An 18,098-nucleotide genomic window follows, 5' to 3' on the forward strand; every position below is an offset into this window, starting at 1 on the left:
ATTCTCATGTTACATAGCACGTTCGAGCTTCCACAAGAACCAATGAGGTTTATTCTTGTGTGTCAAAGCATGTACGGTTGAGCTTGTTTATGTTCACTGATCAATATGTGAATAAAATCCTAAATCTGATCATCATATAAAGCGATCGTGTCTCTTCAGAAAATTTGGACTAAACTGCTTTATGAACTTGTCAGATTTCTTTAAATATACCTACATTTGTGTCCCGAAGATGAACGAAAGTCTTACGGGTTTGGAACGACATGAGGGGGAGTAAATGATGACAGAATTTTCATTTCTGGGTGAACTAACCCTTTAATATAAAATAACACTGGTCCAAATGAATCCTATATGCAAAATGACATGCTTTAAAGATCTATCTCGAACATCAGACCCTTATCTGAACACTTTTCCCCAATATCCGCTGGAAGCATTGGCTTTTCAGGCCCTTCCAATAACACTCATCTTTAATGTACTCACCTCTTGACCTCCAGCATCTTTGCAGACTCGCTTAAAATGATTCTTGCAGAGTGATGTTTGGGTGGGTGTGTGCATGCGAGCATGTGTGGTGTTGTGGGTAGTAAATGTGAAAACAAAAGGCTATTGGTCAGCTGTTGAAAAGGTTAGTAGCCAGAGCCCTCCCTGCTGAATATAAAGCAGCTTTGGGGGGAAGACCCATCAACAAACCGTTCAGTCCAGACTCAGAACCCCTTACGAACGTACTGATTCCTGCTTCTTTTCATTTAACTTTAATAGAACATTGGGAAATGGGGAATATGGCAACAGAGATCATTGCCTTCCTTCTCACCATATCTGGATGGATTCTGATCTCCTCCACGCTCCCAACTGACTACTGGAAAGTGTCATCAGTGGATGGGACAGTCATCACCACAGCAACCTTCTGGTCCAATCTCTGGAAGACATGTGTTACGGATTCAACCGGAGTCTCCAACTGCAAGGACTTTCCTTCTATGCTTGCACTGGATGGTACTTTATTACTTGCTTTTAATAATTTATTGACTTTTTACTTCTTGTCTGAATGAATGGTCTGAATGTTTGTGAGAATCGCCGATCATTTTCCTTCCTCGAGAGTGCAGATGTCTAATTGTTCGGAAAAAGAGTAGCATGGTGTTGGATTGCCCTAATGCTGTTTTGGCAGAAGCTTCCACAACACAATCAAACCGAAGCCAATCCGATAACTTGACCATTTAAACAGGGAGTTTATTGTGTTATAGTTGTGCTTAATGCATTTAACATGATTCTGACACCGGTTTAAGAATTCAATAATTTTAGCTCTGTGGAGGTAAAAAGAGATACAAAATGATCAGACTTGTCTCAAACTCTATTTCTGACTCACTACTTCAGTTACAACCTGCAGGAATGCACAGTATTATCCCAAGGCAAGTAGAAAATAGTGTTTATAATAACCACACATTAGATTAATTATGCCTGGATGGCACAGCCACAAACAGGAGGGAACACACAGAGAGCTTGTTCCCTCAGGCTGCCGTGCAAAAGCAGGTGGTTAAATGGTCATGTATTTGAATGGTTTTAATGCATAATTGGCATGTTTGTGACGTGACCTCTTTGACGGCTAACTAGAGAGTTTAACGAAAGATGCTACATGTGTTGAAAGATTGCCATGCCTTTCCTATATGTTAGCACATTGCTATGTGGTTACTAATGTGTATGGCCCATTTTCAATGTACAGTACATCAATGGAAGTAATAGTGACATAACCAGTGTTGGGGGTAATGCATTACAAGTAACTTGAGTTACATAATCAGATTACTTTTAAGATTACTTTACTAGTTACTTAGTAGATAAGTAACTAGTAAAGTAGTGCATTACTTTGAAATTTACAACAAAATATCTGAGTTACTTTTTTAAATAAGTAATGCAAATTACTTTGTTTTCCCATTTATTGACTGACAGCTCTCCTGTCCCCATGTTGAGAGAAATCAGGAGTAAGTGTAGAGGTGTTGTGTGCGCTGTGTGAACATGATGCTTATTGTAGTTTTAGACTAAATGTGAGCAGGCATTTACTAATCTCACTTGCACAAAAACAACAACAGTAAAAATGCAATTTCAGGATACAGCACAAACCTGCAATAATTAAATATTAAAATTAAACAAATTCAATTAAAGTTTTTATTGGTGAAGTAAGAGTGTTGAACTTCTCTTGCATCCTATTCTTAAATGGCAGCACAGCTTAAAGGTTTGAGCTGCGCCCTCTACTGTACTGGCGTGAATTTGCATTTCCTTCAGCCTGAGGCTTATTCATTTCACTTTTGGTGTGAAAGAGCCTTTACATTTGCCAAAAATATATTTTTTTGTTGTTATTAAAAAACAAACAAACAAGCAAGCCCAGCCCAGGTGAGAAAAAGCAATGCAAAAGTAATGTAACATATTACTTTTCATAAAACATAACCAAGTAACGCAATTAGTTACTTTTTTATGGTGTAACGCAATATTGTAATGCATTACTTTTAAATGAAACTTTCCCCAACACTGATTATAACATAGATGAGGTGTTGTAAGATGAAGTTGCAAGAATGACGCCATGTTTTGCCATGTATGCCATTATTTTCATTATAAAGTTTATGAATTTATGATTGTCTTGGAGTTCACTGTATAATTATAGTGATTTTATCATTTTTAGCTTTTATTGTAGATTTTCTCTGTAAAGAAGGAATTCCACCTCCGTTTACGTCACTCAGGCCTATACTCGGAAAAAAAACCCTGAACTTCGTGAGGATTTGGAAGAGTATTTTTGGCACAGAAATACTCTGTCATACATCCAACTCATGTTTTTGAAACTTTTGGCCATGTTTAGCATGAGAATCCAACTCTTTAACAGTGTAAATAAGTCAGAATGCATGAAATAGCATTATACCCCCCCCCCCCCCTTAAAATAATTAATAATGATTATTATTAAAGGAATTGTTCACCCAAAAATGAAAATTATCCCATAATTTACTCATCCTCAAGCCATCCTAGGTGTATATGACTTTCTTCTTTCAGCTGAACACAATCAGAGTTATATTTATTAAATAATATCCTGGCTCTTCCCAGCTTTATAAAGCTCCAAAAAGCACATCCATCCATCATAAAAGTAATCCATACGGCTCCAGTGGGTTAATAAATGCCTTCTGAAGTGAAGCGATGGGTTTTTGTAAGAAAAGTATCCATATTTAAACCTGAATGCTCAGAAATGCAGTACAGACACATACAAGACTTAGCAATGACGTACTGAGGGGCTGCTTGTACGACACCATTTTCAACTAAAAATGGAAAACTTTATGCGTTTTGGCTGTTCATTTACACGAAAATGGCGTTTTGGTGGTCTGAAAACTAAAACTTTTGAAAACGGGTTTCAAAGTCGTCTGTACGCGGATAACTCGAAGGAAAAACTTCTTTGTTTTAAGCATATCGTTGTCATGTGAACATACTCTGCATAGACCAGGCTTTTATAGGGTGAGCTAACAAGGTAATTGAGACATAGCTGAAAGCAGTGAGTGCTGATGAGTCCAGGCAATGGATTATGGGGAATGAAGTCTGTAAGAGAATGACAATAGTCTGTTGATGGAGTGCCCCCTGGTGGCTCTCAAGGGCACTCCAGCTGGTGATCGTGACAGTACGCAAGTACAAGTTCCAGAGGTGACCGCTGACCTGACATATGACATAGCTCCTTCTCTTAAATCGAAATCCTTAGAATCTTGCCAGAAGAAGTAGGTCATCTGGCTATTCTTTGCCAACTCTTGTATGAGTACTGTGAATTCAGACATACTTCTTTTGTCACATACTGTTTTTCACCCACTATATAGTAGGGAAGTATGAGATTTTGGATGCAGACTTCTAATTCGTGACTGGCGTTTTGTTTTGCTCTATCCTCTGCGTTACGGTTTTCGTCAATTGTCACCTAATCTTACGCTACGCCTACATCATACCACGTTGGGTCAAAGGTCAACCTGACTGACTCGGGCACTATTCAATGCCATTACAAAGTTGGGAAGAACCAGGATATTATTTAATATAACTCTGATTGTGTTCGGCTGAAAGAAGATGGCTTGAAGGTGAGTAAATTATAGGATAATTTACTCACTTTTGGGTGAATTATTTATATAATAATCTAATAATTATTTTTAATAATTAATAAATAAATTGTATTTATTTTATTTTTAAGTACAATGGAATTTCAAAGTGCTTTGCATTAAAAAAAAAGATTTAAACATAATCATGAAATAATTAGAAGAGGTGAAATAAAATGAACAAAAACAAAAACTAATTTAATTTGTATTAAAACTAAATAAGCATAAGTAAATAATTGTTATTATTATATTTACATTATACAGTCAAACCAAAAATTATTCAGACAATTTTTATATTTTTGATATATTTTTACTAGTGGGTGCAGGACACTAGTTCATTTCTGTAAGTGAGGATAGCAAAATAAAGTAAACTGTGACATATTATAGGCAAAATTTTCATACAGTGGACTACCAGTAAAATGTATTAAAAATTTGGAACCAAAAATTCTTCAGACACTTTGACCTGACCATCTGACATAATTAAGATTATTTCTGACACAGTTTAACTCTGAGATCTTGTCATATTTTATTACCATTTTTTTTAAACTATAGTGAATAAACTGTATTAATGAATGAAATGTTCAAGGTGTCTGAATAAATTTTGATGTGACTGTATGTACATTAACAATAACTGTAACCTATAATTTTTTGTGTGTTGGCACAAGTGAAAATGTTATAGAGCAAGCAGAAATCTGATCTACTTGTCCGACCAGGCAAACAGTAAAAAAACGTCCTGTTCATCCTAGTGATCGTATAATAAATCTGTCCCTGGAATATATATCGCTTCTGCTTTCCTGTTCCTGCAGCTTATATCCAGGTGTGTCGTGGACTGATGATCTCAGCTGTGTGCCTGGGATTTTTTGGAGCTATCCTGGCGCTAGTGGGCATGAAGTGTACGAAAATAGGGGGATCAGAGACCACCAAAGCTAGGATCACCTGTCTATGTGGACTACACTTTATTCTCAGTGGTAAATGTCACTTATAGGTCATGGTTTCTTCTTTTCTAAAGCATTTGCAATTCCCACTTTTCAGAATGAGAGTATCCTGTAACTATACACCTCTCCTCTCTGCAGGAATCTGCTCTATGACCGCCTGTTCTCTCTACGCACATCGGATAACATCAGAGTTTTTTGACCCCTTATTTGTGAAACAGAAGTAAGCAATAGAATCCCATCGTAACATTCTTCTTGTATGCATCCCATCGCCTGTTACCAGCGCCAGTATTTTGCCTGTTTGGATTTAGGTTTGAACTCGGGGCGGCCCTGTTCATTGGCTGGGCAGGATCTGTTCTCAGCATTCTTGGAGGATTTATCTTTTGCTTTTCCATGACAGAGGGATTCAGCATCAGGTCTGATTCTTAGATTGTCCACTTACATACTGTGACACTTGTTTTAAAGGGGTCCTAAAACTTTTTTTATATATTTTTTTAACCCTCCTATTGCATGCCGGTCCGTTTTGACCTGGAAGAGATATATATATATATATATATATATATATATATATATATATATATATATATATATATATAGATTAAATTTTGTACACATGTTAAGATGGTCAAAATACACACCATTTATTTTTTCTGATTTAAAAAAAAAAAAAAAAATTAACAAACAATGTTCGTGATATAACCATTTAAACTAAATTGTTATACCTGGTCCTGGTTCATTTTGACCTGAAAGTGAACTGTGGCTTTTTTCTTACATCTATTAGTTAGATTTGTCTCAAATTTCTTCTGTAAAATACTTTTAGGCTCCTTCACTCTCGCACACGTTTTCCTTCCCGCTGCATTTTGATTATAAACATGCTTGCTAATGCACACACAATAATTTTGAAATTAAAATCATATGACAAACAAATTAATGTCTTAATGGGTTTGTAGAGCAAAAGTTCATAGATCAAATTGTCTAAATTTGAAAACGGAAAGAGGATTTGGAAAAGAAATAGTCCACATTTCAATCTGAACTATTGCAGCATGAAAAGGAGATTCAAGCAGTTTATCATCTTTTTTCCTATGAAAGTAAAAGTTTATTCAAGTAAAATGAATATAATTTGTTTAAAAACATTTCAGAGTAAAATTGATGTTGTTTTGTTAGAAAAAGAATATGTAGGTTTCATGAATTTATAATGTTTTGAGCAGTCATGAGCTATAATTATCAAATTAAATTAATTGAAGTCAAAGGAGTTCATACTGGTAATTCTCATATGTTCTTATAAATTTCATCTAATGATATATTCAAATAAAATTTCTCATAAATATACTGATCAAATATATTTGTTCTTGCATCACAGAGTTTTTTCTTGTAGGTCTTGAAACATTTTAAATTTCAAAGAATTTCTCTCTTTTTTTAAAAAAAAATAAATAAGGGGTAAATTAAGTAATAGTAAAAACATTCAAAACTGTAAAACTTTTGTACATTAACGAGAAGATACTGATTAGAGACAATATGGCTTTTGTTAAAATATGTTATGATTATAATATGTTTAAGTTATAACTGTTTACGTTCCACAGGGTCCAAACAGACCCTGGAATGCAAAAGTTGTAGTTTTTTTTTTTTTGTTTTTTTTTTTTTTATGCATTAGGAGGGTTAAAAAGGTCATTTAATGTGGAATTTTCATGTCAGCATCCTAAAATATTAACAAATGCTCCTTGAAATGTGGCCCATCCATTCACTGTAATTTTCAGTAGGATATTTTAAAAATATTCTTAAGGACCAGAAGAACTAACAAGAGTTTAAATTGTCAAATTGTTTCTTAAAGGCACAGTGCAGAAAATAAATAAATAAATGTATTTAAAGGCACAATATGTAAGATTTTTATATTAAAATATCCCAAAACCACTTGCACAGTGTGATATATATTTCGTTCAATTGTACTTTCATTATCCTAAAGGTTTCCAAGAAATTGTAAATTCTGAGAAATTCACAATTTTAAATAGTGCCCATCCCTTGTCACCTGACAATGATATTCACGATTCAAAGTGCATGCCACTGATTAGTATTATGTATAGAGTGCCCCAAGGATGACGCGTTTTTGTAGACCAACCCGGAAGTTAGTGGCGCACGGGTTCCCTCGGTTGAAAGCCTATGCATTTTTCCCATAGAGTTTTGGAAAATCGCAGAAAATAAGCTCTGTGTTTAACAAAGGGTTATTATGATACTTACACGTTTTGTCTATCAAGATAATCTTTACAAGTTAACACAACATTTATACATTGTGAAGCCTAAATAAAGTCATCAGATATAAAAGGCTAAAGGCCAATTCACACCGCCCCGACGACGGTCAAAAGAAAGCCGACAAACTCGTCTGTTGGAGTTTGTTGGTTTGGTGTGATACCCCTGTTGGCGTTTGTTGGCCGTTGTTGGCGTTGGTCGGAGTTGGTTTTCACCCGACTGAACATGTTTAATCGGCGTTTGTCGGGTCGTGGAATGTCTGCGCGGTGTGAACAGTTTTCCAACAGACGGCAACCAACTCTGACGTAATCTGACCTGTTAACGAACCGTTGCCATGACGATCAGGGAAGTCCCCTGCAAAGACAGCTATTTGATCGCGCCCGCGCCTCACGCACACACAACAAAGCACGGGAAACGTGACATCGCAGCTTGTTCGTTATAAAAAAATAAAATACAGTTTATATATATATATATATATATAATATACAAAAGGTACAATAGTCTATAGTGCAATCCGTGCCATTCAGCAAGAGCAGCTGCTCCACTTCACCGAAAGAGAGAGGTAATGTTATAACCACCATGAGAGCAACGCAGGTTTACCTTCAGTTTCGTTTTTTAATAGTTCGTTTTGACTTGTTTAGCTACATGGTTGTATATGCTTATGGGTCTCATTAATAAAAAGGGTCGCGCTAAAAAAAAAAGTTTAAAAAAACGGTAACTTATACCAACCGCAGCGCAATCGGTTAAGATCAGATCGATGGCTACAGCGCTTCGGATTTCAGGTTAGTATTTTTGTTTTACCTCAATACTTTAATACAATGAAAATATGATACTATATTATTAATATAGTAAACTAACCTGACATATTGTTAACATGGTTACCATGTTAACATGGTTTTTAATGAGAAATGCTGTCCAAATGTCCTGTTTGTCATGATGACGTCTAAAGTCCCAGCCAAAGGAAGTAACGTTAGTCCCTTTTAGCAATTTGTTAGCAAGCGCTGATTTTAAGACACAGTAAAAATAAAAAAAAAAAAAAAAAAATCACAAGTGGGTTATAACTGGTGTGTTTTATGTCATAGATCAAAACGATATTATTTAGTATTTAGAGGCTTTGTTAACCACAGACCTTATTTCAGGCGATTTAGCAAAAACCCATAAAAAAAAACGGAAGTCCAAAAATGCTAACTCACTTCCGGGTTTTGCCTACAAAAATGCGTCATCCCTGAGGCACTCTATTATTCTTCAACAGCGATGCCATAGAAATATACAGGGCTACCGCAAAAACGGAAGTTCAAAAACAATATTCTAAAGATGGCGGCGCGCTTGTTTCTCTGGTAAATAAGGTCTATTATGTATACACCATAGACTGTAAAAAACATACACATACCAATTAAACGCGCAGGTCTCCTCTCGTGCGTCCTCCCCACTGCGTCGCTGGTCGAGGCAATAATCACTTTCATTTCGCTTTCAGATATCTCTTTTATAGATGCCATCAATGCTTTTACCTTTCTAGATGTAATTATCGAAATCAAAAGTCCATAAACTATATCCTCACGAAAACTTAAGTCAAGCCAGCTCGCGCGTCAACCAGAGAGATCAGCCTCCTTACCTTAAAGTGTCAAATTTCCCGGTCTCTGAATGGACGGTTTAGCTTGATTGACAAACGCTAACGTTCGGGCATGATTTATATACCATCGACCTGTCCTAAAACGTTAGCACGATGTGATCAATTGCTTTGAGATCGCGTGTTTCTCCGTTCGAGAGCGCATTTCCTGTTCATTTCCGCGACAAAACAGTTGATTATTTACGAACGAAAGCTCACAGAAACGTGAAAATGGTCTCATTTGAAAGAAAATATCCTAAGCTAAAAGATGATATATTGTGACTGATCGAAGCAACCCTTATCAAAAGTGCGGGGGTCGATTTCTGTCTTTTCAAAACTGCGAGGGTCCTGACCCCCCTGTCCCCCGTGCCAACGGCGCGCCTGCTGTTAGTCTCATACAACCAACAAACTAATACATAGAATAGCATTACAACTTTCAACACAATCAAATGTAGCTAACGTTAGACCAAGTGAAACAGCACTGCGTTACCTCACAATTTTAATTCGTCAAATAAACTGACCTGTGTGAGTTGTATTTCAGCATTTACGAGTATTTCGGTAGAATGAAATGTCCTCATTCCTTTATATCCCCGATTCCCCGGGACTCGCGTTTGGCACTCATATCTGTCTCTAATTAGCAATCGCGCCCGCGATTCTCGGCCACGCCCTGCTTCATACCACAGTCAAAATCCAATCAACAGTTTCCGAAGAAACCGAAAATGGTTGTGCACTGTCCATTTGCACAACTGTCCGCTCCCGATTATGCACATCAAAATACACCAAATAAGCCAACACTCCCTCAAAAAAAGCAAATACTATTTTTTTGGGTGGTGTAAAAACATGAATGAATTCACTCATCCATAAACATTATTTCCCCATAAACATTATTAGATCCATCGGCATGACGACAAGTTCCATGATTCCACGCTCATCACCTGCGTCATCAATCTACGCCTTTGTTTTGAAGGGACCCCTAGGGGCGACAAAATACAGATTGTGCCTTTAAAATAAATTTTATTATTATTTTAAAATAAATGTTATAATTATATTGAATTTTTTTAGTAATTATATTTCTATATAGCTTTATATATATATATATATATGTATATATATCTAATGGCTTGAAATCATTCTCCAGGGAATACTCCTACAATGGTGCCACATCTTTCATATCAACACGAACCAAGATCACAAAGATGGGCAAGAACCCGGAGACTCCTCAGAAAGATCCACCAGACCAGAGCTTCACCGGCAGGAAGTTTGGGAGGAATGCGTATGTTTGATTTCAGCATCCTCAGTACAGCTGGAAATGATAACAAGTGAAGGCCGACAAGTATACACTGTGTAAAGTCAACTATCAAACAAACCCTTGAATGGAGAACCTGAAATCATAAGGCTGCTTTCATCATTTGAGGCAAGAAGACTGCACAGAGGCAAATGTCATCTATTATAAATATATATCCTATATATGGGTAAATCCAGATATTTTTCTTTTTCAGGGGCTATTTTGATGAGATACTAAACAATAAATTGAGACCTTTTTCAGTTTCAATCCATTTATTATCCATAAGAAACCTCAAGAAAGTTTGACATTGTGATACAATTGCCAGATTTCTTCACTTGGGACTTTGAACTAAGTCAGGTGAACTGATGACAGAGAAGACGGGGAGAACAGCTGCGCTCCACCGACCACAGGAACATGCTGTCTCAGTTCGGAAATTGCGCTGGTCCTGAAGTCTCTCTTCACCTCCTGATCAGTGGAAACTCTAGACTCTGACCCCAGTTTTTAGAGCTTTCAAGTGGCTGGAGCTTCCGTGGGCTGCTGCAGGTTGGCAGAGTCTTCTTGCTCTGTCAGATTCTTCCTTAAACAAGTGTTCAGTGTCTCTGTGCTTTTTGTAAGAAGGTTTTAAAGTATTTTATGACATAATAAAGGACATAATCGTGTAATTGTCTTGGACTGTGCTTGACATAAATACTGAAATTACTGTTTTAAAATTTGAAATAAACACACTACTGTTCAAAAGTTTGGGGTCTGTAGGAATTTTTTTTTTTTTAAAAGATCAAAAGTGACAGTAAAGACATGAACAAGATATATGCTGTTCTTATACCAATGATAAAAAGACATTTTTCTTGAGCAGCAATTCAGCATATTAGAATGATTTCTGAAGGATCATGTGACACTGAAGAGTAATGATGCTGAAAATACAGCTTTGATCACAGGAATAAATTACATTTTAAAATATATTGAAATAGAAAAAACATCTTAAATTATAATATTTCAAAATATTAATGTTTTTACTGTAGTTATTTATTTATTTTTTTTTAGCAAATAAATGCAGTTTTTGTGAGCATAAGATACTTTTTTCAAAAACATTTAAAAAATCTTACCAATACCATTTAAATGATATAACTGATTTTTGGATGAATCTCCCAAATGTTACCTCAAAAATCGAAAGGAATAGTAATAATAATAAACATTTGTTCAAATATCACGAAAACACCACTAATAAACAACTTATACAGACCGATGACCTTCATTAGGAGTGATTGAGTGCAATATTGGCCACCAGAGGGCATCATGGTCTTGTTTTACCTAACAGGAAAGGACATCTCTGACTGGCCCTTCCATTGAAGATAATGTATAATGTAAGGGATAATGTAATGTAAGATAATGTAAGGTGAAAAAGAGTCATTCAGATAATGACTGAGGCTCTTCCAGCAAACAAAGGTATAATTCAACATCCCAGTCTTTGCTTCATTAGTTAAAACCATGAAGAAAGCACTGATCTTTATATTCTCAGAAGGTTCCTTACATTTTCCAGGAGATGGAACAAGCAAGTCCCCTATAAACCTGATCAAAGCTCAGAATGCAACATCATACGCCAGAATCTGGGACAGTATATTACCACACACACACGCACACGAAAACACTGTTAATTAAGTCTATTGAAGACACACACACACACACACACACTTTTATAAAATTAATAATGTTACGAACCCTGAGGCTATTTTTTTTAAAAATATAAAGGCCCTTTTGAAAACGCCCCTGAATGGCACCTATAAACAGATCATCTAACCTACACACCCCTTTGTGAAAAAGAAGTGCACTTAATTGTATTGAATGTGCACTTGTAATGTAGTATATATATATATATATATATATATTTTTAAATCTGTATTTGTATTTGCATAATACCTATTAAAAAAATAAAAGGAAACTTAAAGGGTTAGTTCACCCAAAAATGAAAATTATGTAATTTATTACACCCTCATGTCGTTCCACACCAGTAAGACCTTTGTTCATCTTCAGAACACAAATGAAGATATTTTTGGTGAAATTCGATGGCACAGTGAGGCCTCCATTACCAGCAAGACCATTTCCTTTTTCGGTGCCCAGAAAGCTACTAAAGACATATTTAAAACAGTTCATGTGACTACAGTGGTTCAAACTTTATATTATAAAGTGTGCTGAAGTGAAAACAGTTTTGAACACTGGCTGGTTATGTACTTGATCAAAAATTGATTTTGGATATTTTTTAACCAAAAAAGTTACAGACAGCAGTTTTAAGTGTGCTTAAAAAAGTACACTTTGTTTTTTTTTTAACAGGGATAGTTCACCCAAAAATTAAAATTCTATCATTTACTCAATGTTCAACAGAAGAAAAAACTCATACAGGTTTGGAACAACTTTAAGTGTGAGTAAATGATGAAAGAATTTTCATTTTTGGGTCAACTATCCCTTTAAATACACTTAATTAAGTGCACTTAATGTCAAATTAAAAGTTTTACTTTAAGTAGGCTACATTTTAAATCATTATGTTTAACTTTTAATAATCTTTTGAGGCGCTTTAAAGATGTATTTATTTTGATGTGTTGACTAAAGCACAAGTAAAGTACTTGATTATAATTTTAACTTTTTAAAAATTGCAAATTACAAATATATATATATATATAAATACAAGTGTCAACAGAAATTACATTAACATGTAATTTAGTTTACCATAATTGCTTGTCAGTATTCAAAATTACACTTTGACAATATTTAAAAAAAAACAACAGAAGTAATTATCAAATTACATATAAAAATGTACAGTCATACATAAGTGGGTCAAAACACTGATGCGTTCAGCTAATTGCATTTAATATGAATTTAAACTATAATACAATTAAAATGCAATTAAGTGTCCACAAATATTACATTCAGTTCACACTTAAGTATCTTCTTTTGAAAGTATATTATTTTAAAGTATTCTCTTTTTTTAAAAAAATTCCTTTTTTTCACAAGGGCCCTGTGCTGTGTTTGTTAAAAATAAATGAAGATAATGATGAATAAGAAGTTTAAACTGTCTGGCTTGCAGGTAGTGTGTTCTCATATTTATGAAATATGAGCTGAAAACCGAGGTAAGCAGTCTCTCTGTCCCCCATAAACTTAAAAACATGACCCTGGGAACATGGAGAGTCAAACATTCACATCAGCACAAAAAAGAAGTGAGTTTACTGACCTACTAGAGCAGTCTAAGAGATCCTTAGGAGAAAACTGTTTAATGGATCACGAACCGACACGATACTTCAAATGACAGGCAAAGAGATGCTGGAAGTGACAAAGGTTTGAGAACAAAGAAAGGCTACAAAGTGTGAGGTAGGTTCATCAAATCGGAAGTGGAGTAAACTGAGTGTTAACCAGAGCAAAGATGAAGATTCGTGCTATGCAGATCTGGGGCTTCCTGTTAGCAGCACTGGGCTGGATCTTTGTCTCCTGCACCATGGCCATGGAAGGCTGGAAGATCTCCTCTATCGGAGGGCAAGGTGGGAGCTCCATTATGTCAGTGGGCTGGTACTGGTCCAGTCTGTGGAGGGCCTGCTTCACGGACTCCGCTTCCACATCCAACTGCTACGACTTCCCTGTGCTGTGGTCCGTGGAAGGTATGGACATTATTAAAGTCTTTCAATCTACATGCACAATGCTTTTAATTGTAAGAATGAGAAAAGAGACCAAATGCATTCATCTATTAAACAGTTTACACCCCAAAACTCTCAGATGGATACAGTAGTGGCCAAAAGTGATGTCCGGCCTAGAGTATTGTGATTTTGTAAGAATATTGTAGTTGTGCATGGAGTCTATTGTTTTATTTGTGATAATGCAATGAAACATGCCAAATTGTGCAGACATCATTTTTGGCCAGGCTGTCATACAAGGAAATTATGAACACACGCAAAAACAAGAGAGAACCAATGGAATATTAATAATAGATTATGTTGTAATCAATGTATGCTTTTTCCTGTGAGTTTTTTGTTTTTCTATGATTTTTTTTTAGCACATAAAATAAACCTGTGGCTTTAGTTTGCCTAATATTTTTTTGTCAGGTAAAAAACTTAACCAAGTTTAGTTTTTTTTTTTTTAATCCTTCATATTTCAAATATTTAAAAAAAAATATAGAACATTTTCCTCATATTTTGATGGTTTAATCACACTTGTAGGGTCATTGAAAACAAATTTCCCCCAGATAGACAAGACAGATAGATAGATAGATAGATAGATAGATAGATAGATAGATAGATAGATAGATAGATAGATAGATAGATAGATAGATAGATAGATAGATAGATAGATAGATAGATAGATGATAGATAGATAGAATTATAATTTTCAAAAAAATGCTAAAGACGTATCTTTTTCGTCAGCACTTGACCCAGTAGTAGTAGCACTTACCTTGACTAATATCCTTCTCCTATCTGTGTATTTATTTATTTAAAAAAAAAAAAAAAAAAAAAAAAAAAATTCGCTATGAGCACTTTACTGACATAACTGTGACTTCACTCAGCACTTATACACTGTTGTTCTCATGTTGATTTAATTGATTCTACTACTCTCATTTGTAAGTCGCTTTGGATAAAAGCGTCTGCTAAATGACTAAATGTAAATGTAAATGTAAATAATAAGTTCTTTGGATCTTGAATGTTCAGGTTACCTTCAGATTGTGAGGGCTCTGCTGATGTCTGGGATGGCTGTCGGAATGCTGGGCTTTATCCTGAGTCTTGTAGGGATGGAATGCACTTACATCGGAGGAAAAGACAGAGAGAAGAACCGATCCGTGTTCACTGGAGGCATCTGTCATGTCGCAAGTGGTAAATTTCTTCATAAAATACAGCAGAACCATCATAAATTAGGTTTACACGTGTGTTTTACTGAGTCTCTTCTCTAAGGTATGCTGGCTGCCTCTGGTTATGCAGTTTATGCTCAGCATGTTTCTGCAGAGACTTTCAGCCCCAGATTTGATGGATTACAGTAAGTATATGAAGCACCTGATCCTGTTCTATCTATCCTTGTGTTCTTTTTAGTTTTTTTTGAAATTACAAATCAAAATCAATCAGCAAAAAAAAAAAAGAAAGTGAAAGTGACGTGATGTGTGGGCAAGTATGGTGTCCCATACACTGTAAACCCGAATAAGTTGGCAAAACTCATTGATGCAATCAGTTAAAAAAATTGAAAGTAGAACTGGCAGACTTTCATTTTTTACTTATACATTTTTATTTTTCTTAACTTGAAACTTTTGAGTACACTAATTCATACATTTAACTTAGAATTATCACGTAACCTCAACGTGAACATTTTTATTAGTATAAACATAGCTATAGCTATAAAAAGCTAATTCAAAAAATCCTATCTTGTTAATTTGCTAGCATGTTAACTATAACATGGACTTATTAGTATACTTGCTCTCAAACCAAGCTGCATGCGCCACTTGTCACCATTATGGTAACTCTCCAAAAAACCCAAATTAACAGAAACTCTTCTAAATTAGCATAACAAAGCATTAATCACTAAATCTCCCACTTAATATTAATCTTGCACAAAAACATTATATGATGATTAATTTTAGCATTTACTCTCCCTTTTGAGTGCCATAGGCAAAGCATGCTGGGAAATAGAAATCCCAGCCCAGTTTCAGTTAAATTAAAAGAAATAAGTTCATGAAAGTCAAAACAATGAAAAAGTTCAGTTTACTTGAAATATATCAATCAGTTCTGTTCTGTGAACTTGAAAGAAAAAGAAAGTGCTAAATACTCATAAAAGTTAATTTGACTGAACTAATTTGTTTAATTTAAGTTTGTTCTACTCAAACCAATTAATTATTTTGAGCATTAGGGTTTACAGTGATTTTGTGCTCTGTGCTCCTATTAATTATACTTCATTTATTTAAATGTGGTAATATTTCAGATTTGACTTGGGAACTCCATTGTTCCTTGGATGGTCAGGATGTGCTTTTCAGATCACTGGAGGGATTTTCTTCCTAGTTTCAATCTGCAAGATCCGGTCTCAGACATACAGCAAGTAAGTGTTCAACTGTAGAGTAATGCAAATGAAAAAAAATAAAAAATAAAAAAAGTTTTAGCAATGCCAGTGTAAAGTGCAAATTATCTATATTTAGCTAGAACATAGAAAACTATAAATTGTGACACCAAATAAGGGCTTTCATGAGTCTCAATTTATAGTTTGCACTTTTACACTGGCACTGAAAAAATTTTTTTTTTTTTTTTTTTTTTTTCATGGAACACAAGAGGACAATTTTGAAGAATCTTCATGCAGCTCTTTCCCAATAAACAAGCTCAAGAACACAAACAACACCATAAAAGTGTAGTAAAAGGAGTCCATACGACTTATATTCCAAGTATTCCGAAGCTATACGATACATTAATGTGATAAACGGTCTGATATTTGTTTTCATATTTCATTCGTCTTAAAATGAAAAAACTGTGCCTCACTCCCTCATTTTCGCCTATGGTCATCACGTCTGAAAAAAATGCAACACTCACTTATGCAACATTTTCCAACTAAGGGCAGACTTTCTGTTAATAATGACTTGTCTTTTTTTGTTTTTACAATAAGCTATAATATTACTTTAAATGTGTCTTTCGTTCATTAATAATCGCACAGGGGAACTTCTCAACACTTTCGTATGCACATGAATTTGTAACTAACCTTGTTCTAATGTTAATGATATTTGGAGTATTCTAAACGAGCAACCACATTCCCGAGGACAGTCATCTGCATAAAACACGCCTCAAACCAACTCCTTTCACTCTCAGCAAACATGCCGCTCTATACAGACAGCAAGTTTTATTTAATACCTTTTATTATGAAAGCTGAATCATGATTTATTCGTGAAAACACAGATTTCACGTAATGTGTAAGTCATATGGACTTCTTTTAATTGTTGGTTAATGGTGGTTTGGTATGGCTTATTGTCATTGTATGCAAAAGAGCTATGAGAAGATGACATTAAAATTTTGGGGTCAACTATTCATTTAATATATACTTCATAAAATGTTTTTCCTCAGTGCGTCAGCTCTCAGCGTTCCTGTTGTGGAGAGCAATGCCTTGCGTTCCTCTCAAGCAAATATTTCCATCATATCTGAACTTTCCACAAAATCCAACATATCAGCAATATCTGAGCTCTCCTCAAAATCTGAAACATCAGCTACGTCAAATGCTCCATCAAAGAACACACGTACCTCCAGAACTGGACGTCCCTCAACATCAAAACACTCTGATAAATCAAGAGGCTCTGTCAGATCTGAAGCGTCACGATCAGTAAACTCCTCACGTTCCGCAATGATCAGCAGATCACATTTAAACAGCAAGAAAGTGTCCTCTCCACCTGGAGCCACTACACATCTTTTCATCAAGAACTCTTACCTCTGAAACATTGAGCTTGGATTATTGGATTTGAAAAAACACTGGTTCAGGAATAAAACACATTGGAAATGACTTCTAACGAGTTAAAACATCTCAGGTTGTTTCCCTGCGAAGGGGAATGTGACACTGCGTCTTGGTGTTGACGCAATGGGGAATGACTTCAGCATGACTGGTGTCTGAAGCATGTGTTCATGCTAATATTCATTGGCAGACGGAGCACCCCTGCATATAAAATGGCACATAATTTACACGTTGTCAATTTTTTGTGCCTGAAGGAGACATGCAGGCTAGCCTGAGGCAACGAAAAACATAGCATCTCCATAGTCTTCACAGGGAACCGGGATGCATATAAAATTCAGAGACGTTCCCTTTCAAAGTGGAACTTCGATGCTAAATATTGGTGTTGATGCAGTGGGGAACCAATACCAACAATCTACGGGCCTAGGCCGGAGTCAAGAGAGTGTCAAGATGCATCCTATGTGACTTAAATAGTGGCACCAATCCCTTAAGCCAGGGCGCACAAATGCTTG

General features: G+C 35.5%; 2 protein-coding genes across 2 annotated transcripts; both read left to right on the forward strand.

Annotated features, from left to right (window-relative positions):
• Nucleotides 1-764: 764 nt before the first annotated feature.
• Nucleotides 765-10,188, forward strand: cldn10a (claudin 10a). The gene is made up of 5 exons (XM_067373651.1): nt 765-984; nt 4,895-5,056; nt 5,162-5,243; nt 5,332-5,436; nt 10,006-10,188. Exons 1-5 carry the CDS (start codon nt 765-767, stop codon nt 10,148-10,150), a joined length of 714 nt encoding a protein of 237 aa, XP_067229752.1. The 3' UTR covers nt 10,151-10,188.
• Nucleotides 10,189-13,561: 3,373 nt separating this feature from the next.
• cldn10e (claudin 10e) lies at nt 13,562-17,574 on the forward strand. The gene is made up of 5 exons (XM_067374280.1): nt 13,562-13,793; nt 14,835-14,996; nt 15,075-15,156; nt 16,090-16,203; nt 17,226-17,574. The coding sequence occupies exons 1-5, from the start codon at nt 13,562-13,564 to the stop codon at nt 17,572-17,574; spliced, it is 939 nt and encodes a 312-aa protein (XP_067230381.1).
• Nucleotides 17,575-18,098: the final 524 nt, after the last annotated feature.

Source organism: Chanodichthys erythropterus, chromosome 21 (assembly GCF_024489055.1).
Source record: "Chanodichthys erythropterus isolate Z2021 chromosome 21, ASM2448905v1, whole genome shotgun sequence".
Classification (NCBI taxonomy): domain Eukaryota; kingdom Metazoa; phylum Chordata; class Actinopteri; order Cypriniformes; family Xenocyprididae; genus Chanodichthys; species Chanodichthys erythropterus.